Below are 21,728 nucleotides of genomic sequence, written 5' to 3' on the forward strand. Positions count from 1 at the left end.
AAGGTTCCTTATGCCTCGGCAGTCGGAAGCTTGATGTACACGATGGTATGTACCAGGCCGGACATAGGATACATAGTCAACGTGGTTAGCTGATACATGAGCAACCCCGGAAGAGAGCATTGGGATGTCGTGAAGTGGATACTTCGGTACCTAAAAGGCACCTCAAACGTATGTCTTCATTTCGGTTCAGGTAACCCCACACTAGAAGGTTATACTAACTCGGACATGTTGGCCGATGTGGATACCAGCCGATCCACGTCCGGGTACGTAATGACTTATGCAGGGGGAGCCGTTTCGTGGCAATCGAGGCTGCAGAAGGTCATGTCGCTATCAACCACGGAAGCCGAATATATGGTCGTAGCGGAAGCCGGCAAGGAAATCATATGGATGAAGGAGTTTATCGGTGAGCTGGGAATTCGACAAGAGGAATTCAAACTCTATTGCGATAGCCAGAGTGCCATCCTCCTAGCGAAAAATGCCACCTACCACTCGAGGACCAAACACATCCAGAGAAGATATCATTGGCTCCGAGAGCGAGCAAAAGAAAATGAGTTTGCTCTAGTGAAGATCCACACGGCCGAAAATGGATCGAATATGTTGACAAAGATGCTATCAGCCGAAAAGCTAAACGCGTGCCGACAAGAGTCAGTTTCATGAAGTACCCCATGCTGGAGTGAAGGGGGAGTTTGTTGGGAAACATGTCTCTCTGGATGGGAAGAGAAGGACCGTGTTGGTGAGTATCTCGCCCGAGGCCGATAGGCAGAGACCGAAACTGAAACCGAAATCAAAATCGTAATCCAAAACCAAAATCATTTCGGAAGACTATAATTGTAAATAGTCTAAAATGCCCTTGTGGGTTATACTTGTAAATAGCCAGAAAGTTGCTTTTGTTTATAAGCAATTAGGGCAAACGTTAGAAAAGGTAGTTGATCATTATTGAAAAAGTTAGAACGAGGTAGTTGCCTCTGTAACCATGAGTGAGAGAGTGAGAGTGTAACTCTGTAGCCGTCTGTCAGACGAAGGAGAACTCGAGGTAGTTGTCTCCGAGTTCCGTATTGTACTTCCTCTCTACTATAGTGATTTGTTTTCTTGGAGTTTTTAGACCCCCGTGGTTTTTCCCATTTCGGGTTTTTCCACGTAAAATATCGGTGTCTCTGTGTCTCCACGTTTTTTTGTCTGTGTACTACTTGTTCTCTGCACACAAATACGAACGTGAAACCGGTTGTGGCCGATCGATTTTTAACATGGTTCTGATCACGGAACCCCTCAACACACATCAAATGTGTTATAATGGGTGCCTTCTCTACTCGTCGAGAGAGGCCCTCACCTCAATCCGTTGAGGTGGTGTGTTGTGGTTCTACTAATGGAACCCCTCAACAGATCGAACGTGTTACAAGGTGATTCCCCGATATATATATGAGTCTCTTTTTAACAGATGACACGTCCAGTACATTTGTTGTGAGTTGTGCAACCATATTGTATAGTCTTTCTATAAGAAAACTCTCCTAACTAGTGGGAAAGTAGCACCTTTTTTGGGGAAAAAAAATACCAATAACACCATTGAGAAAATCTGAAAGTCCATAGCCCATATGCACCTATATCTATGTTGTTTGCAAGAGGGCAAGCATGAATCATAAGCATTGAGCAACAACCACACTTGACTGTCATATTATTCTCATCACGACCATATCAAGCTCTCATCGAAGGAGGAACATGGGCTTAAACAATTTATTTTATTTTTTTATTGTTCTTGGAGATCAAATATGATCTATGGGACCTGAAGTGACAAATTTTTTCACTATATGTGGAATTGAGGAATGACTCAATATTCAAGAATTTTACTAATAAACGTTGCAATTGTCAACACAAATTGTGGCAAGTATGGCACTATGGCATATTAAACTACCCTTGTCTACCTTATATGTCATATTGTTGTATAAGTATTTTATTTGTTTCTAGGGTGACAATATCACTTTTCATATGCATCTATAACTTCTTACTTGTGTCAATTATCTGTTACGGTACATCTGTGCTATTTTATTAATATGCTATCTTCTTTCACTTCTGATTTTAATCTTCTCTTACTTACGTGTCATTTTCAAATAAAACGGAAGATGAAATATGCATGACTCTTATAAAACTTGCAAAAAGTAGCCAACAATATAGCAAAGCCTAGATATTTTCAACTAGGCCAATATGGTAGCAAAAAGACCTATCAATTACATGATCATTCACATTAGGAAGCATTTGGTTCGATGTGAGGCCTAAACCCTACACAAAGAAGATTATGATTGGCTTTGTGAAGCCATTTGGTCCATTTGGTTCCATGTGACGCCTATCCATATAACAAACTACTCATACTAAACATAATAATTTTTTTCAAGATCATCAATGAATGTGGAATCAACTCAATTTGTGTTGAATTGTGTCAATAACAAAAAATACTACTCTTGCTTATACCGAAAGAGAACTGCTTAACCTTATTGAACCTGCAACAAGTTCAATCTAAGACATGCTCAAATCAACGATTGGCCTATTTTGCTTGTCAAATCGATTCTGGATCAATTGGCGAAGGGTCAATCGATCGCTCATCCTTTCAAAATGATACAGAGAAATTTCAAAATATCTTCTACCCATATCAGATGCGAAAACCTTCACCAGCTTAGAGCTTTAAATTTCAAGGTTATTCCTTCTTAACAAGACCACTATCATATGGGGAAATCAGTTTATGCAAGGGTGGCATAATCCCCTTGTTATGATATCGGCGAACCAAAAGTTTTTCCAATCTTCGTACCTTGAAAAATGTCACCCCAAAGTATTATCAATTAGAAATAAAGAGAGAGTAATCAATTTGCTCAACTAATAATAAATTTTATTGTCTGACAAGAAATTAAAAAACAGAAACGAGTTTTCTCGACTAATAAGAAAATAACGAAAAGGTCACAATTTAGTTCAACTAACATGAAATAAAGAAAGGTAAATAGTGCATACCATTCTAACGATGATGGGTTCTCCCTCCTTGGTTAGAGGCCTCGTAATAATGGTAAATAGACCATTTTTGTTACCATAAACAATGTCGGTGAAGTAGCGATCACCAACCTATGAAACATATAATGATAGAGGATACTATTGAGGGCCAAGTGTTCTTCTGTTTATAAGTAAACAAAAAGACACAAAAAGCTTACCATAATTAAAGTTGATGCATCACATCCAAAGTGTTCTTCAAGCTCACTAGCAGGTCCCGATGGCTTCTTTGATCCTGAAATTTTGAAAGGCGCGATCTAAATGGTCTTATTCAAAACAGTTTTTTATTAATATCTAAAATGGAAGTTGGTTATCATGAGCAACTTTGATAGAGAAATAAAACTAACAGGGTATTGAATCCAAAAATAAATATATCTACAACAAAAAAGATATGATGTGGGAAATCACAGTTTGAATGCATTGCACTTATGTATTAGACAAGAAACCAGACAACCAATTGGATCCAAGAAAATTTGTAGTTTGTAGATTCACAAGCTTATCTCATCACATCACTAGTTTTGAAGTGCAGATGTTGAAACAAGATAGTCTAGTAATCCTCATTTTCCAAAATTCCCATCTTACAATTCAAAGGTTGAAAACTATATAGCATTGCAAAAGAAGCTAGAGAAAACACAGTTGCAAGACAAAAGAAGAACAAGGCCCAAGGATTTCAAGACTGAAGATATATCAAAAGTGAGGAAATAGGAAAGCTTAAACAAAGCACACTTGAAAATATATTGAAATTTCTCTGTATCATTTTGAAAGTGGCAATGCCTACATTCAAGTGGGTGGAAGATATATTGAAATCTTCTGGTATATTTTTCCAGATTGCGAAGATGAAGGAGATGAGTTTTTTACTCCACAAACCACTCCATCCTCTTCTAAATCATCATCTACTACTTTCTCCTCTTTCTTTCTTCTTATCTCCTTTTGCTTCTACTCTCTTTTCTGATTTTAATCTTCAAGACCTCTCCTTTTCGTCTTATTTTTCTCTCTCTCTATTTATAGGCCAGTTTGGCCTCTTAAAAGACGTTAGTATATCTTTCTTTCTTTCTCCCCTAATCCTTGAACCATGACATAATCAGCCACACTGTTTGCATCAGGAACAAATCTGTCAAGCTTTCTAGTAACTCTACACGATCTCCTAACCCAATGTTCATTGTTTGGTAGCTGTTGAGCCTGCAAATCATCATTTTCAACTTGCTGTCCAGGCATTTCAGCCTGCAAATCAGCATTAATAGCTTGCTGTTCTAGCCATTCCTGCACATTTGGTGGCTCATCATTTTGGCAAAGGCTGGCTGATCATTTCCAACCTCATTTTCCACATTTGCAGGTAAGTTTACAGCAGGTGTTTGCTGCTGTACAGTGGGCACATTTTTCTGTCTAAAAGGTATTTCTTCTCAGAATACAACCCTCCGTACTTCCTCGGTCTTTTCGGGTTGTTTATGCATGAGATTTTCCCGGAAGATAACATCATTGCTGCGTACTATTTTTCTTTACTCGGGATCCCACAATCTATACCCCATTTCACCCTCGTCACCGTATCCTAGGAAAATACATTTGCAAGACTTTGGCTCTGGTTTGTTGCGTTCTTCTTTATGAATATGCACAAAAGCCTCACAGCCAAACACTCTCAAGTGAGCATATGAAGGTGGCTTGCCCGACCACGCTTCTTGGGGTATTCCCCCTCCCAAAGACCTGTTAGGTGACCGATTAATCAAGTGAACAGCTGTCATAACAGCCTCTGCCCAAAAACCATGGGGTAACGCAGCATGAGACAGCATAGTACGGACCTTATCTTGAATAGTCCGATTCATACGCTCTGCAACTCCATTTTGGGGTAGATTATAAGGGGCAGTGAGTTCCTTCTTTATCCCTTTGATGTCACAAAATGCTTGAAAGGCCTTGGACACATATTCCCCACCATTGTCAGAGCGAAGACACGTAAGTGTCTTATCAATTTGAGTCTCAACTAATGCCAAAATGTTCGAAACTTGTAGAGCACTTCATCCTTGCTACGAATAGGGTAAAGCCATACCTTCCGTGTAGCATCATTGACAAAAGTGACTAAGTATTTCTTTCCCCCTAATGATAGCCCTGGCATCTGACATACATCTGAATGTACTAACTCAAGCAGGGACGAGACAACTTCAGCGAAAGAGACTTTTTATGAGATGTTTGTACATGTTTACCATAAATGCAATGATCACAATGTTCAAAATCAGCAGAACGAAGACATGGCAAGTAACCCACACGAGACAATACTTTCACACCAGTTTCACTCATGTGTCCCAACCAGCCATGCCACAAAGAAACACTAGGCTGCTCGGTTATGGCAACAACATGATGTTCCACACTAGATACATGGAGAGGATACAAAGTATCACTTTTACTACCCTTGGCAATAACTCTAGATCCCTTACAAATCGTCCATTTCCCATCACCAATGGTGGTGTGAAATCCATCGTCATCTAGCTGTCCTGTGCTAATCAAGCTCTTCTTGAGCTGAGGTACATGCCATACATGCTGAAGTGTGAAAGCAGAACCATGCTGAAACTGTAATTGCACAGTATCAATACCTGCAATTTCACATGCATAGTTGTCCCCAAGATGGACAACACCATGTCGACCCCGTGTAATCTGAAAACCACTCACGATGAGGGGTGACATGAAAAGAAGTACCAGAATCGAGCATCCGAGTGTGCATGTCACCATCCGTATCTGCAAGTAAAGCATGTTCTTGTTGAGAATCAAGCTCAACTTGTGTCAACATGTGCTTATGAAGAAAAGGACGATGTGTGAAAAAGTGTGAGCACACTTTATTGTAATCCGTGTAGTTGTTGAGTGTTAGTGTGGTCAAAGAATATTAGATATTCTTATGACAAAATCGTACTCAAGTGGATATCTTGGTTAGATTCCACCAACACATTTAATAGGGCAGTCCCTTGAGGACTTGTATATAAAACCCCCTTTGCCCATTCTGTTTAATTGATGATCTTTAGTTAATTAATATAGCTCTCTTAAGTGCATAAGTTGTCATCCCCCAACTGTGTCTTCTTATTTTTTGGTTATTCTCTCTAATTCCTTCTCTTGCTTATAAACTCACTCTCTCTCACACACTAGAGTTAGATTCTTTACATAGTATCAGAGCGTGAGGGTTAGAGATCCTTCACTGACCTCTACCATTGAAACTGTGTGAGCAGCTAGAGACGTTTAAAACCTGCTATCGTCGCTGTAGTGTTGCCCAACAAGAGGCTCACGTTAACAGGATCATAGGAATCAAGCTAAATCAGAAAAATGAATGCACAGATGGATAGCACACTTCCAACAGAGAAGTTGGATAGGCACAACTACGCATCTTGGGAATATAAGATGCAGCAATACCTAGTTGGGAAAGGGTATTGGAGTTATATCGAGGGAGCTCAAGAAACAGCCCCCAATATTACAAATCCCAACTACCCCACATGGCAGCAAGGCGCTAGTAGGGTGATGTATTGCTTGGAAACATGTGTGCACGATCACATGTTAAGCTATATTCGTGATGCGAAAGCCCCAACAGAAGCGTGGAAAAACTTGAAGAAGATTTTCGCGGCTTCAACCATAGCAAGAAAACTTCAACTCTAGCAAGAGTTGAACAATATTCGGCAGGGGGATATGTCCATGACGGACTATACCCTTCAGATCAAAGACTTATGCGATTCACTTGGCTCCATCAATGTCGCAGTTGATGATGACGAGATGGTGCATATTTGTCTTGGCGGCCTTGCACAAAAATATGGCTCATTTCGAACTGCCATATCAACAAGGGAGAACCCCCCAAGCATTTTCGACTTGCAATCCATGCTAATGGTTGAGGAGAACCATACACGGTCGAAAAGCACACCATCTGATAGGCAGATGCTATATACACATGATGATCTCGGTCGAGGTAACGGTCGTGGTCGTGGAAATCGGGGAAGGAATGGCCGAGGAAGAGGTGGATGAGGTCCACAACAGTTTAATTCCAGACAGCAAGAAGGTCGAAACAGCCGAGGGAATTCTGGCAGAAAGGGGAGCTTCCACCAGCCTGCATCAACCAGGTAGAACCAGCAAACCAAGTGCTGGTATTGTGGAAAGCCTGGCCACTTTGAAGCCAGTGTCGGAAGAAGAAGAATGACTCAGCTGCCTCATCCTGGCAGCAAACAAACTATGCTGTGATGGCTGACCTAGAAAACAAAGGGCCGATGTTTGTTTCTGCGACACCGGGTGAATAGGATGATAAGAAGTGTTTCCCAACCTGATGATGTCTGGTTCGTGGACTCAGGTGCCTCAAATCACATGACAAGTCATCACGAATGGTTCATGAATTTGAGGGAACCCGAGAGACCCGGCGTGGTGGAGACCGGTGATGACTCCACACACATGATTGAGCACGTCAAAGATGTGGCCCTTAACAATCACGAAAACAAGGGCTACATGAAGGATGTACTGCATGTCCCAACAATCACAAAGAATTTGGTCTCAGTTGGCCAAATTGTCGAGCAAGGAATGCAAGTACGATTCAACCAGGAAGGTTGCTTCATCGAGGATAAGGGCCAACTCATTGTGCATGCAAGAAGAGAAGGTCGCATGTTTATTCTTGATGCGACTGAGGTGAACACAGCAATGTATGCAAAGGGACTCAAGGCTGAGTCTGATATTGAGTTGTGGCACAAAAGGGTTGACCATGTAACCTCGGTAAACTCCGATCAATGCAAACAAAAGGGGCTTTGCACGGATTGCCACGATTTACTTCGAAACATCTTGATAATGTATGTGAGGCGTGCCAGCTAGGCAAGCAACATAGGCATCCATTCCTAAGCGAAAGACATGTGAGTAAAGGCTTGCTGGACATCATCCACTCAGATGTATGGGGCCCAGCTCAAACAGCAACAATCGGTGGGTGTAGGTACTTCATTACCTTCGTTGACGACTATTCGCGGCATACTTGGATATGCACGATGAAGTCGAAAAGTGAGGTCTTCTCCCACTTTATCAAGTTAAAGAATCGTGTGGAAAATGAGACGAATCACAAGATTCGATGCTTACGTCTGATGGTGGCCAAGAATACTTCTCAACTGAGTTCAAGGCCTTTCTAGAAGAGAAGGGGATTCTCTGGGAATTCTCTTGCCGGTACACACCACAGCAAAACGGTGTTGCTGAGCGGAAGAATTGCACAATTCTTGAGATGGCCCACGCCATACTGCAGGAGAAGAACATGCCCAAGTTCTATTGGGCAGAGGCAGCAGTTACGGCTGTGTATCTCATCAATAGATGCACGATCGAGGGTGTCCATGACATCACCCCTCACGAGAAGTATTTTGGGACAAAGCCAGACCTTTCGCATTTGAAGGTTTTTGGCAGCATTGCATTTGTGCATGTCCCCGATGAGAAGCGGAGAAAGCTTGACCCAAAATCAGAGAAGATGATCCTCGTCAGTTACTCACTTGAGCAAAAGGGTTATAAGCGTTTTAACCCCATCACTCGACAGTCACGTGTAAGCCGAGATGTGGTATTTGATGAGGTGACATCATGGTATGGCCCAACATCAGTGACTCCCGCCATGCTCGAAACAAGCAGATCTGGAGCAGATTCTCAGAGTGAAAAAGAAGAGATGCTAACGACCATTACGGGTGGAGAACCAGCTGAGAGTTTGCCCACACTCCAACTGACTGGACCTGAGGTGTCATCCAGCAATCAGAGTCTTGCAAAGCATGAAGAAACCTCTGATGTGTTGTCACCTTGGTGCTACACCAGTAGAAAGAAAAAAAAGGGCAAGATGCCTGAGCAAGAGGCCAAGGACATGACATCCAGTGAAGACTCAGAACATTCACCCCGATCGATCGACAACAACTATGAAACGAAGAAGGCCCCTGAAGTGACCAAAGGAAAACTCCGTCAATCGAACTGACAAAAGAACCCGATAGCTAGGTTCGGGTACAATGAGTACATGACCCACCACTATGCATTCATGGTGAAGGTCACAGCAAACCAAGAACCCGAGACTTACAAAGAAGCTGCCCAAGATCCCTGGTGGATCGAGGCAATGAGGGAGGAGATGCGCGCGTTGTTTGATAACGATATTTGGAATTTAGTCCCGTCCTCTGAAATCAAGAAAAAGCCAATTGGTTGCCGCTGGGTGTTCAAGATAAAGTATAATATAGATGGCATGGTCAATCGGTTCAAGGCTCGGCTAGTCGTTAAAGGGTATGCTCAAACCCATGGCATAGACTATGAGGAAACATTTGCCCCGGTGGCAAAAATGACCACCGTGAGGACGGTAATTGCACTCACAGCAGCGAACGGGTGGCACTTGCATCAAATGGATGTGAAGAACGCATTCCCCCAAGGTGAGCTCGAGGAGGAAGTTTACATGATGCAACCACCCGGCTTCGAATCAAACAAAGATCCACATGCAGTTTGCCGATTGAAGAAGCCGCTCTATGGACTGAAGCAAGCCCCAAGAGCATGGCATTCAAAGATCACATCATATCTTCATGACATTGGCTTCCAGATGTCAAAATCTGATAACTCGTTGTATGTTCAGAACAATACCAAAAGCCCCATCTTCTTAATCTTGTATGTCGATGACCTTGTAATCGGTGGAGAAAGCCTCACTAAGATACAAAAGATTAAAAAGTTGCTTTTACAGAAGTTCAAGATGAAGGATCTGAATGACTTACATTATTTTCTCGACATGGAGGTCATTCAAACTCCAGAAGGGTTCCTAGTCTCACAACGACACTATGTGTTGAACTTGCTCTACAAGTTCGGCATGACCGAGTGTAAGTCCATCTCGACACCCCTTGATCAAAATATGAAGCTAACAGCAGATTCTGGAAAATTCTGTGAGCCGACACAGTATCGCCAAATAATTGGGAGTCTTATCTACTTAACTATCACCCGACCAGACCTCAGCTATCCGGTTGGGGTTCTTACATGGATTGTGTTAAGTGAGTGTTACGTTATATTAGTGGAACACTTGATTATGGTATCTTCTATAAACGTGGAGCACCACTTCTACTCGAAGGCTTCACGGATGATGATTGGGCAGGCAATGCATCTGATAGGCGATCCACTTCGGGATTTATGTTTTCACTCGGTAGTGGAGCAATCTCTTGGAGCAGCAAGAAACAACCAACAGTCGCTCTATCGAGCACTGAGGCGGAGTATAGGGCCGCAGTTGTAGCTGCTTGCGAAGCTGTATGGCTCAAAAGACTACTGAAAGACTTCAACGAATTGGTGAACAAGCCAATACTGATCAACTGTGATAATCTCAGCAGCATCCAGCTCAATGCCTTTCCTTGGTTGAACATCTCTCTTTTCTTCTATGCAATCATCTATCTTCTTGCCTTTTCCTTTCTCTTTCTTCTATTTGAAACAATCACGTTTAAAGTGACCCTTTTTGCCACAATGATGGCATTCTACATCTTTACCACGTGATTTACTACGGCCATAACTATCAGATTTGCCTCTCTGTTGTGACCTACCCCTCATATGCAATGCACTAGAGAACTTATTGGATGCATTGTTTTGTCGACTCATCTCTTCCATGAGTAGAGAACTCTCTATATCGGCATAAAGAAGCATCGCATTTGAATTGCTCATAGCAGTCCTGAAAGTATCCCAACTTTTTGGCAAGGTGCAAAGTAAAAACGTGGCCTTAAACTCATCATCAATGATGAATTTCAAGGCAACCAGCTGGCTGAAAATGGAATTGACCTCACTCAGGTGAGTTGACATGGGTGTACCCTTTGTCATGCCCAAATCCATAAGTTTCTTAAGACAATAAACTTTGCTAGTTGCCATCTTCTGGGCATACAGTTCCTCTAGTCTAGTCCATATAGAAATAGGCATCAAAAATCGACAACTTAATAATCGCGCATGCAAGCTCATTCAACTCTTGCCAATCATCTTCATCCATATCTGTAGGCTTTACCCCTTTGACTTTAATAGGCTTTGCATGCTTCTTTGCAACAAGATGTTTTTCTTAGTCATTATCTATAGAAAAGTTAAATTCTTGGAAGTTGGGGCAAGAATCAATAATGATAATAAATTAATGTAATATATACATATAGGCTACGAATAAATAAACATGGAGAGAAAAAGAGAAGGAGAGAGAGGGACAGTGTGTTTTTGCTTTATTTGATTATATGTTTAATATAATTAATAACACATATTTTGAACATTCTTGCTATTGTCAATTTCTTACCATCAAATAACCAATCTTTCCAGAGTTCCTCTACCAACGATTCCTTAATAGGAGATACAAGAATAGGCATTGCAACTAATGATCGCCAAATATAGTCATATCTAAGAGGTATATAAAGTCCGGTATGCACTGTCTTAAGTAAAGGCCATGATATCTCTGCATGATTCTAAAACAGCATTTTGCACAGTTCGCAAGCCAAGCATTGCCATACCATTGAATTTAGACCTGAGATTTTCCATTTCATCCCAATATAATAGCCATGAGGATGTGCGCACCATTTCTGGTACAAGGTTGGTATCTTTTCTACACTCAGGTGGTTGCCACTTAATCAATTCTACACTCCTGTGCCAAGAGCGCACAAATTATTGAATCATATTCTCCACAAGCAAGGGGAGTCAAGGTGGTGCCGAAAGCCGGCAAGGGAAAGCCACCAACTACTGGTACTGTGGCAAGAAAGGCCACAAAAGAGAGCAAGTGCTAGAGAAAGATGGCTGATTCGGACAAAGTCGAGCAAAGCCGACTCTGAGAGACGGCAGAGATCGCACTACACTTAGGGCTCAGGGCAAGCCATTTAAATGATCAGTCACTATTAAATGTCACTCATGAAGGAACAATTCTTGTTTTCCCATGTGTATACAAACCTTCTCCACCGAATAACCATTTTAATAAACAAGCTTAGTGAACTTTGTCCATGCTAGCAATGACAAATAATAAGACATCATCAAAATCATTATTGCTTGATTTGCATCATGTAACAAACGGGCATACTTGGGGCTTCCAATACACAATCTTATCAAAGATCATACCCGATATCCAAGTCAAACTTTAAGAGAATGAGATATCAACACCAATGGGGTAACCTAAATGGCCAGTCACTGAGAGCAATTCGGTTGATCTTGGATGGTATGGGAAAATATTGAACCAACATCTCTCTCTCTCTCTCTCTCTCTCTCTCTCTCTCTCTCTCTCTCTCTCTCTCTCTCTCTCTCTCTCTCTCTCTCTCTCTCTCTAACATGTTCACCAACATGTAATAAATGAAGCTTTTCAAGAACAAGGGGAGACAACAAATGTCGACACACCTGCACCACTCGGCCTTTCCCTTGATGAGGCAGAAAACCAAAGAAGAACCAGACGTCCTCGGGTGTCGAGTTTCAAAGCAACTCGACATGGTGTAGAAGCAATAATGAAAATAAGGGAACATGAGCTACACCGCCTAGAAGCCATGGCTAGGGCACTCTCTACATTGGGACCACGAGTCACACCCACACCAAAACCCTTTGACCTCCCACTTCTTTTCGAGAGGTTTGGGTGGAAATAAAATTAGGTTTAGTGTAAAGTCACTTCCTTTATCAAGTGTACCACGTTTTGTACACTACTAGAACTCTTTTAGCTTAAGTTCTATTTTTACTTTATTTTATTTTAGTTATGATGACTGCATAAATACTCATTTTGTTGTAAACCAATTGTCTCATGGATCAATTTTGGCCTTAGAAGACATTAATATATATTTCTTTCTTCTTTCTCTCTCTCTCTCTCTCTCTCTCTCTCTCTCTCTCTCTCTCTCTCTCTCTCAGCGTGCATATTATGCATTTGAGAACACATGCAATCTTGGAGATATTAAGTGTTGGGTCCTCAAGAAATATCTTTTTGACACTATGGTGACCCAGGTTCTTCTCTATGGGGTGGAAGTATGGGGCGGTAGCATCCCTAAATCTACATGGAAAGAGTTTGAAAATTTCCAAAAACATTTTCTTACAAAGTTTCTACAAGTTAAGAAACAAACGCCCTACACCCTCCTCCTCCTTGAGACGGGATCACTTCCCATTGAGATCATGGCCATAGAAAGGGTTGTTGAATACATGCTTAAGTTTCAAAAAGCCCCTCACATCGACTTCCTAGAATTGCATGGGAAGCAAGCAAAAAGATCCAAAAGACGCATAAAAGCAAAATTTTGTGTTCCAGTTGGATGCAAGATTTAGAAAAATGGTTTGGTAGATGGGATGCAAGACACTTGCTACATGATGCGTCACTAGATTCCTCTGTAAATGAGGCCTTTTTGCAACGCCAATGTATCATGACATGGGACAAATGTGGTGGCTCACGCTTCACACATTATACTACAAATGTTGCACCTAACTACAAAACTATATTCTTCATGGAACGGGGAAGCCGTACACATCGATACATGTTAGAGCCCATCCCGATATCTGCCATTCGAACCATTGCTTCCATGCGACTTAGCTCGCACGCATTGAGATGTGAGACGAGGCGTTGGGGCACAAGTGATGAGAGTGGCCGACTATGCACACTTTGCCCTAAACAAGTTCGAGAGTCTGAGTATCACACTTTGATACAATGCTCTGCCTTTGATCATATTCGACCATGCTTTCCACATCTCTTCGATCGAGCCCAATCCTTGCACAAATTTCTCTCACAAACACAACGTGCACTCTCGATTGCAACATTCATTGGTAAAGTTCTTGAACATCGAGAGTCGCTACTCACCTTCACACGTATCACGTGAAATGTAATATTTTTGGTCTCATAGGTCATATTTGACCTCCAAGGACGATAATAGAATCTATCTATCTATCTCTCTCTCTCTCTCTCTCAATCAATGTGCTCATGCCTCTTAGAGGCAGGAAAGAAAGCATATTATGCATTTGCAAACACATGCAACATGGAGATATGAAGTGTTGGGTCCTCAAGAAATACCTTTTCGATGACACCAATGTTTCTCTATGGGGTGGTAGCATCCCTAAATCTACTTGAAATGAGTTTGAAAATGTTCGAAAACATTTTCTTACAAAGTTTCTACAAGTTAAGAAACAAACATCATACACCCTACTCCTTGAGACAAGATCACTTCCCATTGAGATCATGGCCATGGAAAGGGTTGTTGAATATACGTTTAAGGTTTAAAAAAATGATCATATTATAACGAATTGTCCAAAATTGGCTACAAAAGAGGCAAAGAAAAAAGAGGCAAGATTGGTTATTGCAAAAGTCTCTACACCGAAAAAAGAGTCTGCAAATCTTGTGCGGAATGAAGAATGGGCATTTACTATTGTTTGCAGTTTTGACCCATCTTCATTTGAACAATGTATGTCTGTTGTAGAATCAGATGTTTGGTACTTCGATAATGGGGCAACTAAACATATTACCTCCCAGCACAATTTCGTCACTTCATTGGAGCCTACCCCTACAGGGAATACTATCACATGCACCAACAACTCATCTTATCCACATGCCTATTTGATTGCATTTGGTTTTGAGAATAGTCCAACTGAAAGCACCTTATATGTTAAGTGTGTTGATGATGTATTTCTAATCATGGTTGTGTATGTCGATGACATGCTGCTCACTGGTCCCAATGAGAAGCACATTGTTGACTTTAAGGCTGATTTGCATGCCTCTTTTGAGATGTCAAATTTGGGGCATTTGCATCATTATTTGGGCATTCAATTTATGCAAGTTGATGGTGGAATAGCTTTGTGTCAATCGAAATACATTGACACATTATTGTAGTGTTTTGGCCTTGAAGATTATAAACCTATTACCACTCCCACGGAAGCAAGTTTGTGTTTGAGCCTTCATGATGTTAGAGATGCATTTGATGTTGTTCTCTATCAGTAGCCAGTTGGATGCTTGATTTACTTATGCATAACCTGACATGATATTCAATTTGTTGTCTCTCAGATGAGCAGGTTTATGCATTGCCTAGGAGTTAAGCATTGGCAGGCAGTTAAGCGCATCTTTCGCTACTTGAGTGGTACCCGGTCACTTGGATTGTTTTATCCCAAGGGGGGATCACTATCATCAGACTTGCATGCTTTTCTTGACTCTAATTGGGTTGGTTGTAATGACACTCGTGTGTCCACAAGTGGTTTTTGCTTCATGCTTGGTAGCTCATGCATATCTTGGTTGAACAAGAAGCCGCCTATTGTGGCCACTTTCAGTTGTGAGGCTGGGTATAGGGAAGCTTTCACAACTACAGTTGAGTGTGTGTGGCTTAAATGCCTTTTAGCTGATTTGGGTGTTGGTCAATTTTCTGCCACCACCATCTTCACTAACAGTCAAACCACATTGGCAGCTGCGAGGAACCTTGTGTTCCATGCTCGCACTAAGCACATTGAGGTGCATTATCACTATGTCAGGGAAAGGTTCTCCGCTGGGGAGATCAGTTTGGCTTATGTGCCCACGCAAGAGAACATTGCAAACCTTTTCACAAAGGCTCCGCCTAGGGAGAAGTTTGAAGCTTTCCGCAAAGCTTTAGGCCTACTTCCATTTGTGGATTGATCTCTATCCACATAGCTTGGCACTTCCTTAACCATGAGTGCCAGCTCCTTGTTCACCACATCACTCCCAAGGGGGATTTGTTGATGTATTTCGGTAGTGATGTGTGTGAACACACTTAGGACTACAAGGGCATTTTTTCCCTCTTTAGGAGGTTTTTTCCCCCTATCTATAAATACTCTCATAACCCTAAAGTGATTAAGTTTTTATGAATCAAAACAAGAACCCAACAAATGAGGCCTTTCTACAATGCCAATGTATCATGACATGGGACAAATGTGGAGGCTCACGCTTCACACATTATATTACACATGTTGCACCTAGTTACAAAACCATATTCTTTGGGGAACAAGGAAACTATACACATCGATATATGTTAAGAGCCATCCCATTGTCTACCATTCGAACCATTGCATCCATGCGACATAGCTCACATGCATTGCGATATGAGACAGGGCGTTGGGGTACAAGTGATAAGAGTGGTCAACTATGCACACTTTGCCCTAAACAAGTTTGAGAGTCTGAGTATCACACTCTGATACAATGCTTTGCGTTTGATCATATTCAACCATGCTTTCCACACATCTTCGACCAAGCCCAATCCTTGCACGAATTTCCCTCACAACCACAATGTGCACTTTGATTGCAACATTCATCGGTAAAGTTCTTGAACATTGAGAGTGAGTACTCACTTTCACATATATCACGTGAAATGTAATATTTTTGTTCTCGTAGGTCATATTTGACCTCCGAAGACGATAATAGAATCTCTCTCTCTCTCTCTCTCTCTCTCTCTCTCTCTCTCTCTCTCTCTCTCTCTCTCTCTCTCTCTCTCTCCAATATATGATAGTGAAATTGAATAGCACATGTTAAACTTACACGTAAACTAAAGTGCATTTGAAGTTGAACACCTTCAAAATATATATATATATATGAAGAGCAAGTGTGATGTCATTGTACAGCGGTGGTTGGGGTTAGCAATCTAATGTATTCAAGGAATATTCATTTACATAATCAAGGTTGTCCATCACTTCAAGCAATTGAGTTGAAATCGCTTAGGAGTACATGAGCATATAGCATTGTTGTGTCATCCCTCTATTGTAATTGCCTCTTGAATACTTTTGTTAATAAACAGTATTTATCACCCCCATCATATCTTTATGTTGTTATTGCCCACTTTCAACGCCGTCAAAAACACATGCATTCTTTTTTCATTGGACGTTTCAGTGGGACAACTTCACCGCTACAGCTTTATACATGTCAAGAATGTACAAAAGAAAAAAAAGGAGCTGAAACTGAATGCTAACTTCCTATCCTCTAAAACTCATCATCTCATAAGGGGATTTATATGACCTGCCCTAAAAAGCATCACTAGCCACCAAGCCAAACACTTTTAGCCAATCCTATGACGAATATGGTAGACACTTCATCAAATCATTCACTACCGCAATGCCTTCATCCTTCTAATCTGCTTTTACACCTTGTAATGGCTAAATGCAAATGATGATTCTAGGTTAAAAACTAGTGGATCATTTCCATGAAACATGATTACTGAAGATGTGGGAAATATATGTGAAAACATAAAAAATCAAGGAAATCAAATTTTATTATAATATTTATCATCAAAGCTTTACTTTATCATAATAAGTAGTAAAATGACATTTAAAAGATCAAGAAAGTTTTATTGTGATCTGAATAAAACACATTCTATTTGATTGTCATCAAACTTCCAACAAATTTTCTCAACGTTAATTCATCAGCCTCTTTAACATTACGAGCACAGCAGAATGCAGATATGTGAGAAACACAAGAGAATGCCATTTTTAACACTTCTGCCCACAATGCAATTTTTGACAAACAAATAAATAAAAACTCAAACGCGACACAATATGATCATACCATGGCGAATCACTGGAATACCAAGTGCTGATTCAATGGATTCAGCCTCCAATCCATGTGGGTCATATTGATAAAGCCCTGCACTGCACCATGAAGTAACAATCTTTCAAGATGGATAGAAATTAAACTCAATCAATCACAACTAATAAACCAGATACCTAAGACATCTTCCCACTATGAATTCTATATTGCTTTATTTAGGATACTCAGACCTGATATAGTGAACCTAGAGATACGTCTATGGAAGCTCACCATAATGTTGAGCAGTGTTGGAAAGTATGAGGGGATGTGTGCACCCTTCACTAACATGACAAATTGGGTTCCTTTATAGGAAGCTTGCATCAGTACTTCTTAACTCACTACCCCAACAAAGACAAAGAAAATCTAATCTTGAAAATTGTGGAATAGATCAAACTTTCAAATATCAAAAAAAAAATTGTGAAACCCATGATTTGGGTTTCTTGCATCGGTAATTACTACCCCTATGTTTTCTTTTATTGGATGCATCAATAAATAAAAAATGTAGTCTATAGATAAAAAAAACATAGAAAACCTTGTTAAACAATCCTTTGGGGTGCTTTCCGTAGCTTACTACTTGTTACTATAATAGCCCTATGACATTTATCAGATGCATCAAACATGAGGGAAAGCTGGTTGTTTCCAGTAGTACATATAATCAGGCCTATGAAGACATGAACAACTAGTAGATATTGTAATATAGATCAAGAATCTAAACTTCTTGTGTCAATCCATCATTTCTTAGCTTCGTGCATCACTTGCTAAGAATTAGTATATACTATTCTATGTTTTTTATTAGATGAATCAATATAGACATGAAAAACTTTAACTAAACTAAATTCTAATGTAAGTGCAAATTTTATAATGATCATAAAAAATGTTTATCACCGTTTTCAATCTTCTTGCATCACTTACTACTAATAAATTATACTTATGTGTTTTAAATCAGATGAATCAAACAACGATCTGGAAAATTACAGATCAAGAATTGAATACTCACTAAAGATGGAATAATGAAAGCCAAACATGGATCCATTTATTGAAAAAAGAAATACCTGCAGAATTGCTGAGTATGGCGAGACGGCCATCAAAGACACTCTTGCATTCATCGAGAGAAGTTGTAAGGGAAGGCCACAGACTCTGCTCATAAGGAGCAGTGAGAGTATTATCTTTGTCCAGGACTACTCCATGGAAACCCTTCTTCTTCAGGGCTTTCCAATCAATATATCTTGCGTCTGTAACCTCCAGATGTGGAAGAGCTAATTGAGGTTTCTTTAATACAACATCAACAGTAGAGATGATACCTGAGAAATTGAACCTTTGACCTAGCTTCCCAAACATGCTGACCTTCTCGTCTCGTATCTGTAAATTCTCCTCACGAGTTTGCACTAATATTTTCCGACAATTCCGAAACCCTAACCCTAACACAGGGAGTCTACTTACATCATATCCATCAGTCTGTTTCAAAACAGGTAGAGAGTAGAAAGAGACAGATTTTCCAGAATGACAAAAATAAAAAAATCATGTCCTCTGGAGGCTGGCTGGCCCCCGTTCCTCCTACGATACTGAGAGATGAGCTCCGCTTTTGATATTTACAAACAATACCCCTGTCCCTATTTACAAACAATACCCCTACAAACAATAATACATCTTGTGTCAAAACTTGTAAAGTTGGATTGCTACATGGGTATTTACTAGAATACTCCTACGCTATCTCATATCCATATGTCTGTCAAACATGTAGAGTAAGAATACATTCGAAAATTATCCCCAATAACTCTTTAGGTATTAGCACTAAAATAACCCTACAAATTATAATAAAAAATCTACTACAATTTGGTATTATTTTATACTTTGTGGAAATCATGTAATATATAACCGATTGCATAATTAGATTAATTGGAAAACCATCAAAATACTAATTATGTTCTCAAACAATTACCAAAATGCCCTTTGTAATATAAACTTTGTTGGGGTACTTTTATACTTTTGAAAATTAGATGTATTCTAGTAAATATCTTATAAGTTTGGAATATATTAATGTTTTCGCCTACAAAATATTGGAAATACCACCAGAATGCCCTTAATTTGTTGCATATTTGTAAAGTATCCGGCACTCGGGACATTGGTTGTGGAGATTGTGGCACCAACAATAGACACCTAGCTCAACCAAACTCCGGAAAAAGAGGGATAGAACAAATGAAAGAGGAAACAATGTACGTCAATGGGTAACCTAGTGTGAAAGGGAGACACTTGACTTGTAAAAAACTATAAAAGCCACCTTTTGGTGACTTTTGAGCTCCTTGATTCTTAGGGATTCTACTTTTCTATTAGTTCATTGAGATGTCCTCTTATATCTCCTAAATCCTTCATTAGAGTTAAAAGAGATTAGGGTTAAGAGCTAAGTGAACCTCTTTGTATTAAAAAGTGGTGTTAATGATAATATATCTTCATTGTGTAAAAGAGAGTAAAGCAAAGGAGAAAGATTAAGCACTAATGGGTAAAATACTAAGCAAGCTAGTAGCTTGAAGGTGCTCAACAACCACCTTAACCCGATTAGCCATCAAAAGGGTATACACCAGTCTGGACTTGAGGATAACAACATCGACGGGAGGCATAACAACATCGATCTATACATATGTTCCGTGAGGTTACATGGAAGCGACACAATGTTTACAAGAATACTTAGTCAAACCAATGAGTTAAAAAAGGAAATTGTACATGGTCCTCATCGTCAACACAAACAATGCTACAGTTCATCCATGATCACATGTGAATCACATAAATTATATGACTTGTATGTCTCAAGCTTTGAGTGATGTTGGCATATCTCATTGGTTGTTGCATGGGCAACATTAGTCCAACCCATGACTACATGCATATATAGTGAGCCACAATAATGATACAAACATGCACACCATATCAAAGAGAATTAAAGAAATGTAGTAAACAACCATATTTGTGCAAAAGGTAGGGTAATATGGCATAGGTGTATTTATGATTTCTAAAATATAATTCTTTTCTCCAAGAAAATCTACATGATGGCCCAACATTTTCTTCTTCCAACTTATTTATTAGATGTGTGATATATTTGCTTTAACGTGTGACTTTTATAAATGTTCATAATTATGCACAAAAGTCTCCCCAATGTTAGCTTCTTAGTATGTTTGCTTTCACTTGTGAGTTCTATAAATGTTTATAATTATGTTTCCAAGAGGAAGACCGTGAAGAGAAGCTCCCTTATATTATGTAAGACAATCATTAAGTTGTCAACAGTAATAAATCTATCCTCATATTCTAATAATCAAGTAAATCTTGGGTGCATTATAAGTCAAATATTTCCTAACAATTGCAACCATTTGCAATTAACATTGAACTTAAGGTTGGATTTGCATATGGCTCAAATAAAATGTAAGTTTGTTACTTACATTGATACAAATTTGGTATCCAAGAATCGAACTATCATGGTTAACTTGTTATGGGCAAGATATATAGCGGTATCATGGAACAAAAGATTAGCTCATGGATTGAGCATCACCACAAATGAGCACTTGGTCAAGTATATGTTGTAGGTCAAAACACTCAATTGATCATTTGGTTAAAAGAAAGTCAACTTCAAGGGAAAACACTATGTTGTTGTTTTGAGGACTTCAAGAAAGCCTTTCACATTGTACCATGGAGTGGGCTTTAAAAAACAATGATAGAATTAGGAATGCCCTTAGAGTATACAACACATGTGTAGTAGTAGGTGCCAATTGAAAATGGATAGTGATTTATTGAAGTAATTTTTAAGAAATATGAGTCAAGCTAGGGTGGCCACTACTAATTCACATTCTTTTTTATTTTATTTTATTTTCCAAAAAAAATATAGCTTCACATTACTTAGCAAACAAAATACATCAAAGTTCAGCCACTCCGAAAACCAATAGCAAATTCGGCAAAACTAACGTTGGCCTTCCCCTCACAAATCTGATCATAATCCCCACCCCCTCAGTTACAAACAAAATGATCCCACCTACTCTTTTACAACAAAGCTATCTGGGTACCACAACTATGGTAGCTTACTTGTATCACAACTATAAATATTTACATCTCATGTCCACTAATGGGAGCCATTGGCGGAAACAACCACTTGGGTGCTTGGTAGTTCCATTTAGGCCTTGTTGAAGATTTGACCATCATAGGAGAACCACCTTATTTCCAAAGACTTTGAGTGCCCTTTCTGCTTCGTCTGATTCCCCATGAATCGAGTCATACTATC

The 21,728-nt window shown here is 39.9% G+C and overlaps 1 protein-coding gene across 1 annotated transcript; it reads right to left on the reverse strand.

The window, feature by feature from the left end:
- Positions 1–2,163: 2,163 nt before the first annotated feature.
- On the reverse strand, positions 2,164–18,926 carry LOC147848746 (haloacid dehalogenase (HAD) superfamily protein). Its single transcript, XM_087338168.1, has 5 exons — positions 18,523–18,926; positions 17,450–17,527; positions 3,186–3,259; positions 2,992–3,099; positions 2,164–2,794 (listed from the first exon to the last, which is right to left on the reverse strand). Exons 1-5 carry the CDS (start codon positions 18,806–18,808, stop codon positions 2,684–2,686), a joined length of 657 nt encoding a protein of 218 aa, XP_087194294.1. The 5' UTR covers positions 18,809–18,926; the 3' UTR covers positions 2,164–2,683.
- Between the last annotated feature and the right edge of the window lie 2,802 nt (positions 18,927–21,728).

This window comes from Azolla caroliniana, unplaced genomic scaffold, assembly GCF_043228905.1.
Source record: "Azolla caroliniana isolate FFs.n. ecotype wild unplaced genomic scaffold, voAzoCaro1.0.p SCAF_239, whole genome shotgun sequence".
Taxonomy (NCBI): domain Eukaryota; kingdom Viridiplantae; phylum Streptophyta; class Polypodiopsida; order Salviniales; family Salviniaceae; genus Azolla; species Azolla caroliniana.

Bases quoted from the DNA above. Each gene is read 5' to 3' on its own strand.
- LOC147848746 (XM_087338168.1), bottom strand. From the start codon at position 18,808: ATGTTTGGGAAGCTAGGTCAAAGGTTCAATTTCTCAGGTATCATCTCT. The intron at 3,100-3,185 runs GTAAGCTTTTTG...TATGTTTCATAG, and splicing joins ATGCATCAACTTTAATTATG to GTTGGTGATCGCTACTTCAC. The intron at 2,795-2,991 runs GTATGCACTATT...ACATTTTTCAAG, and splicing joins AACCCATCATCGTTAGAATG to GTACGAAGATTGGAAAAACT.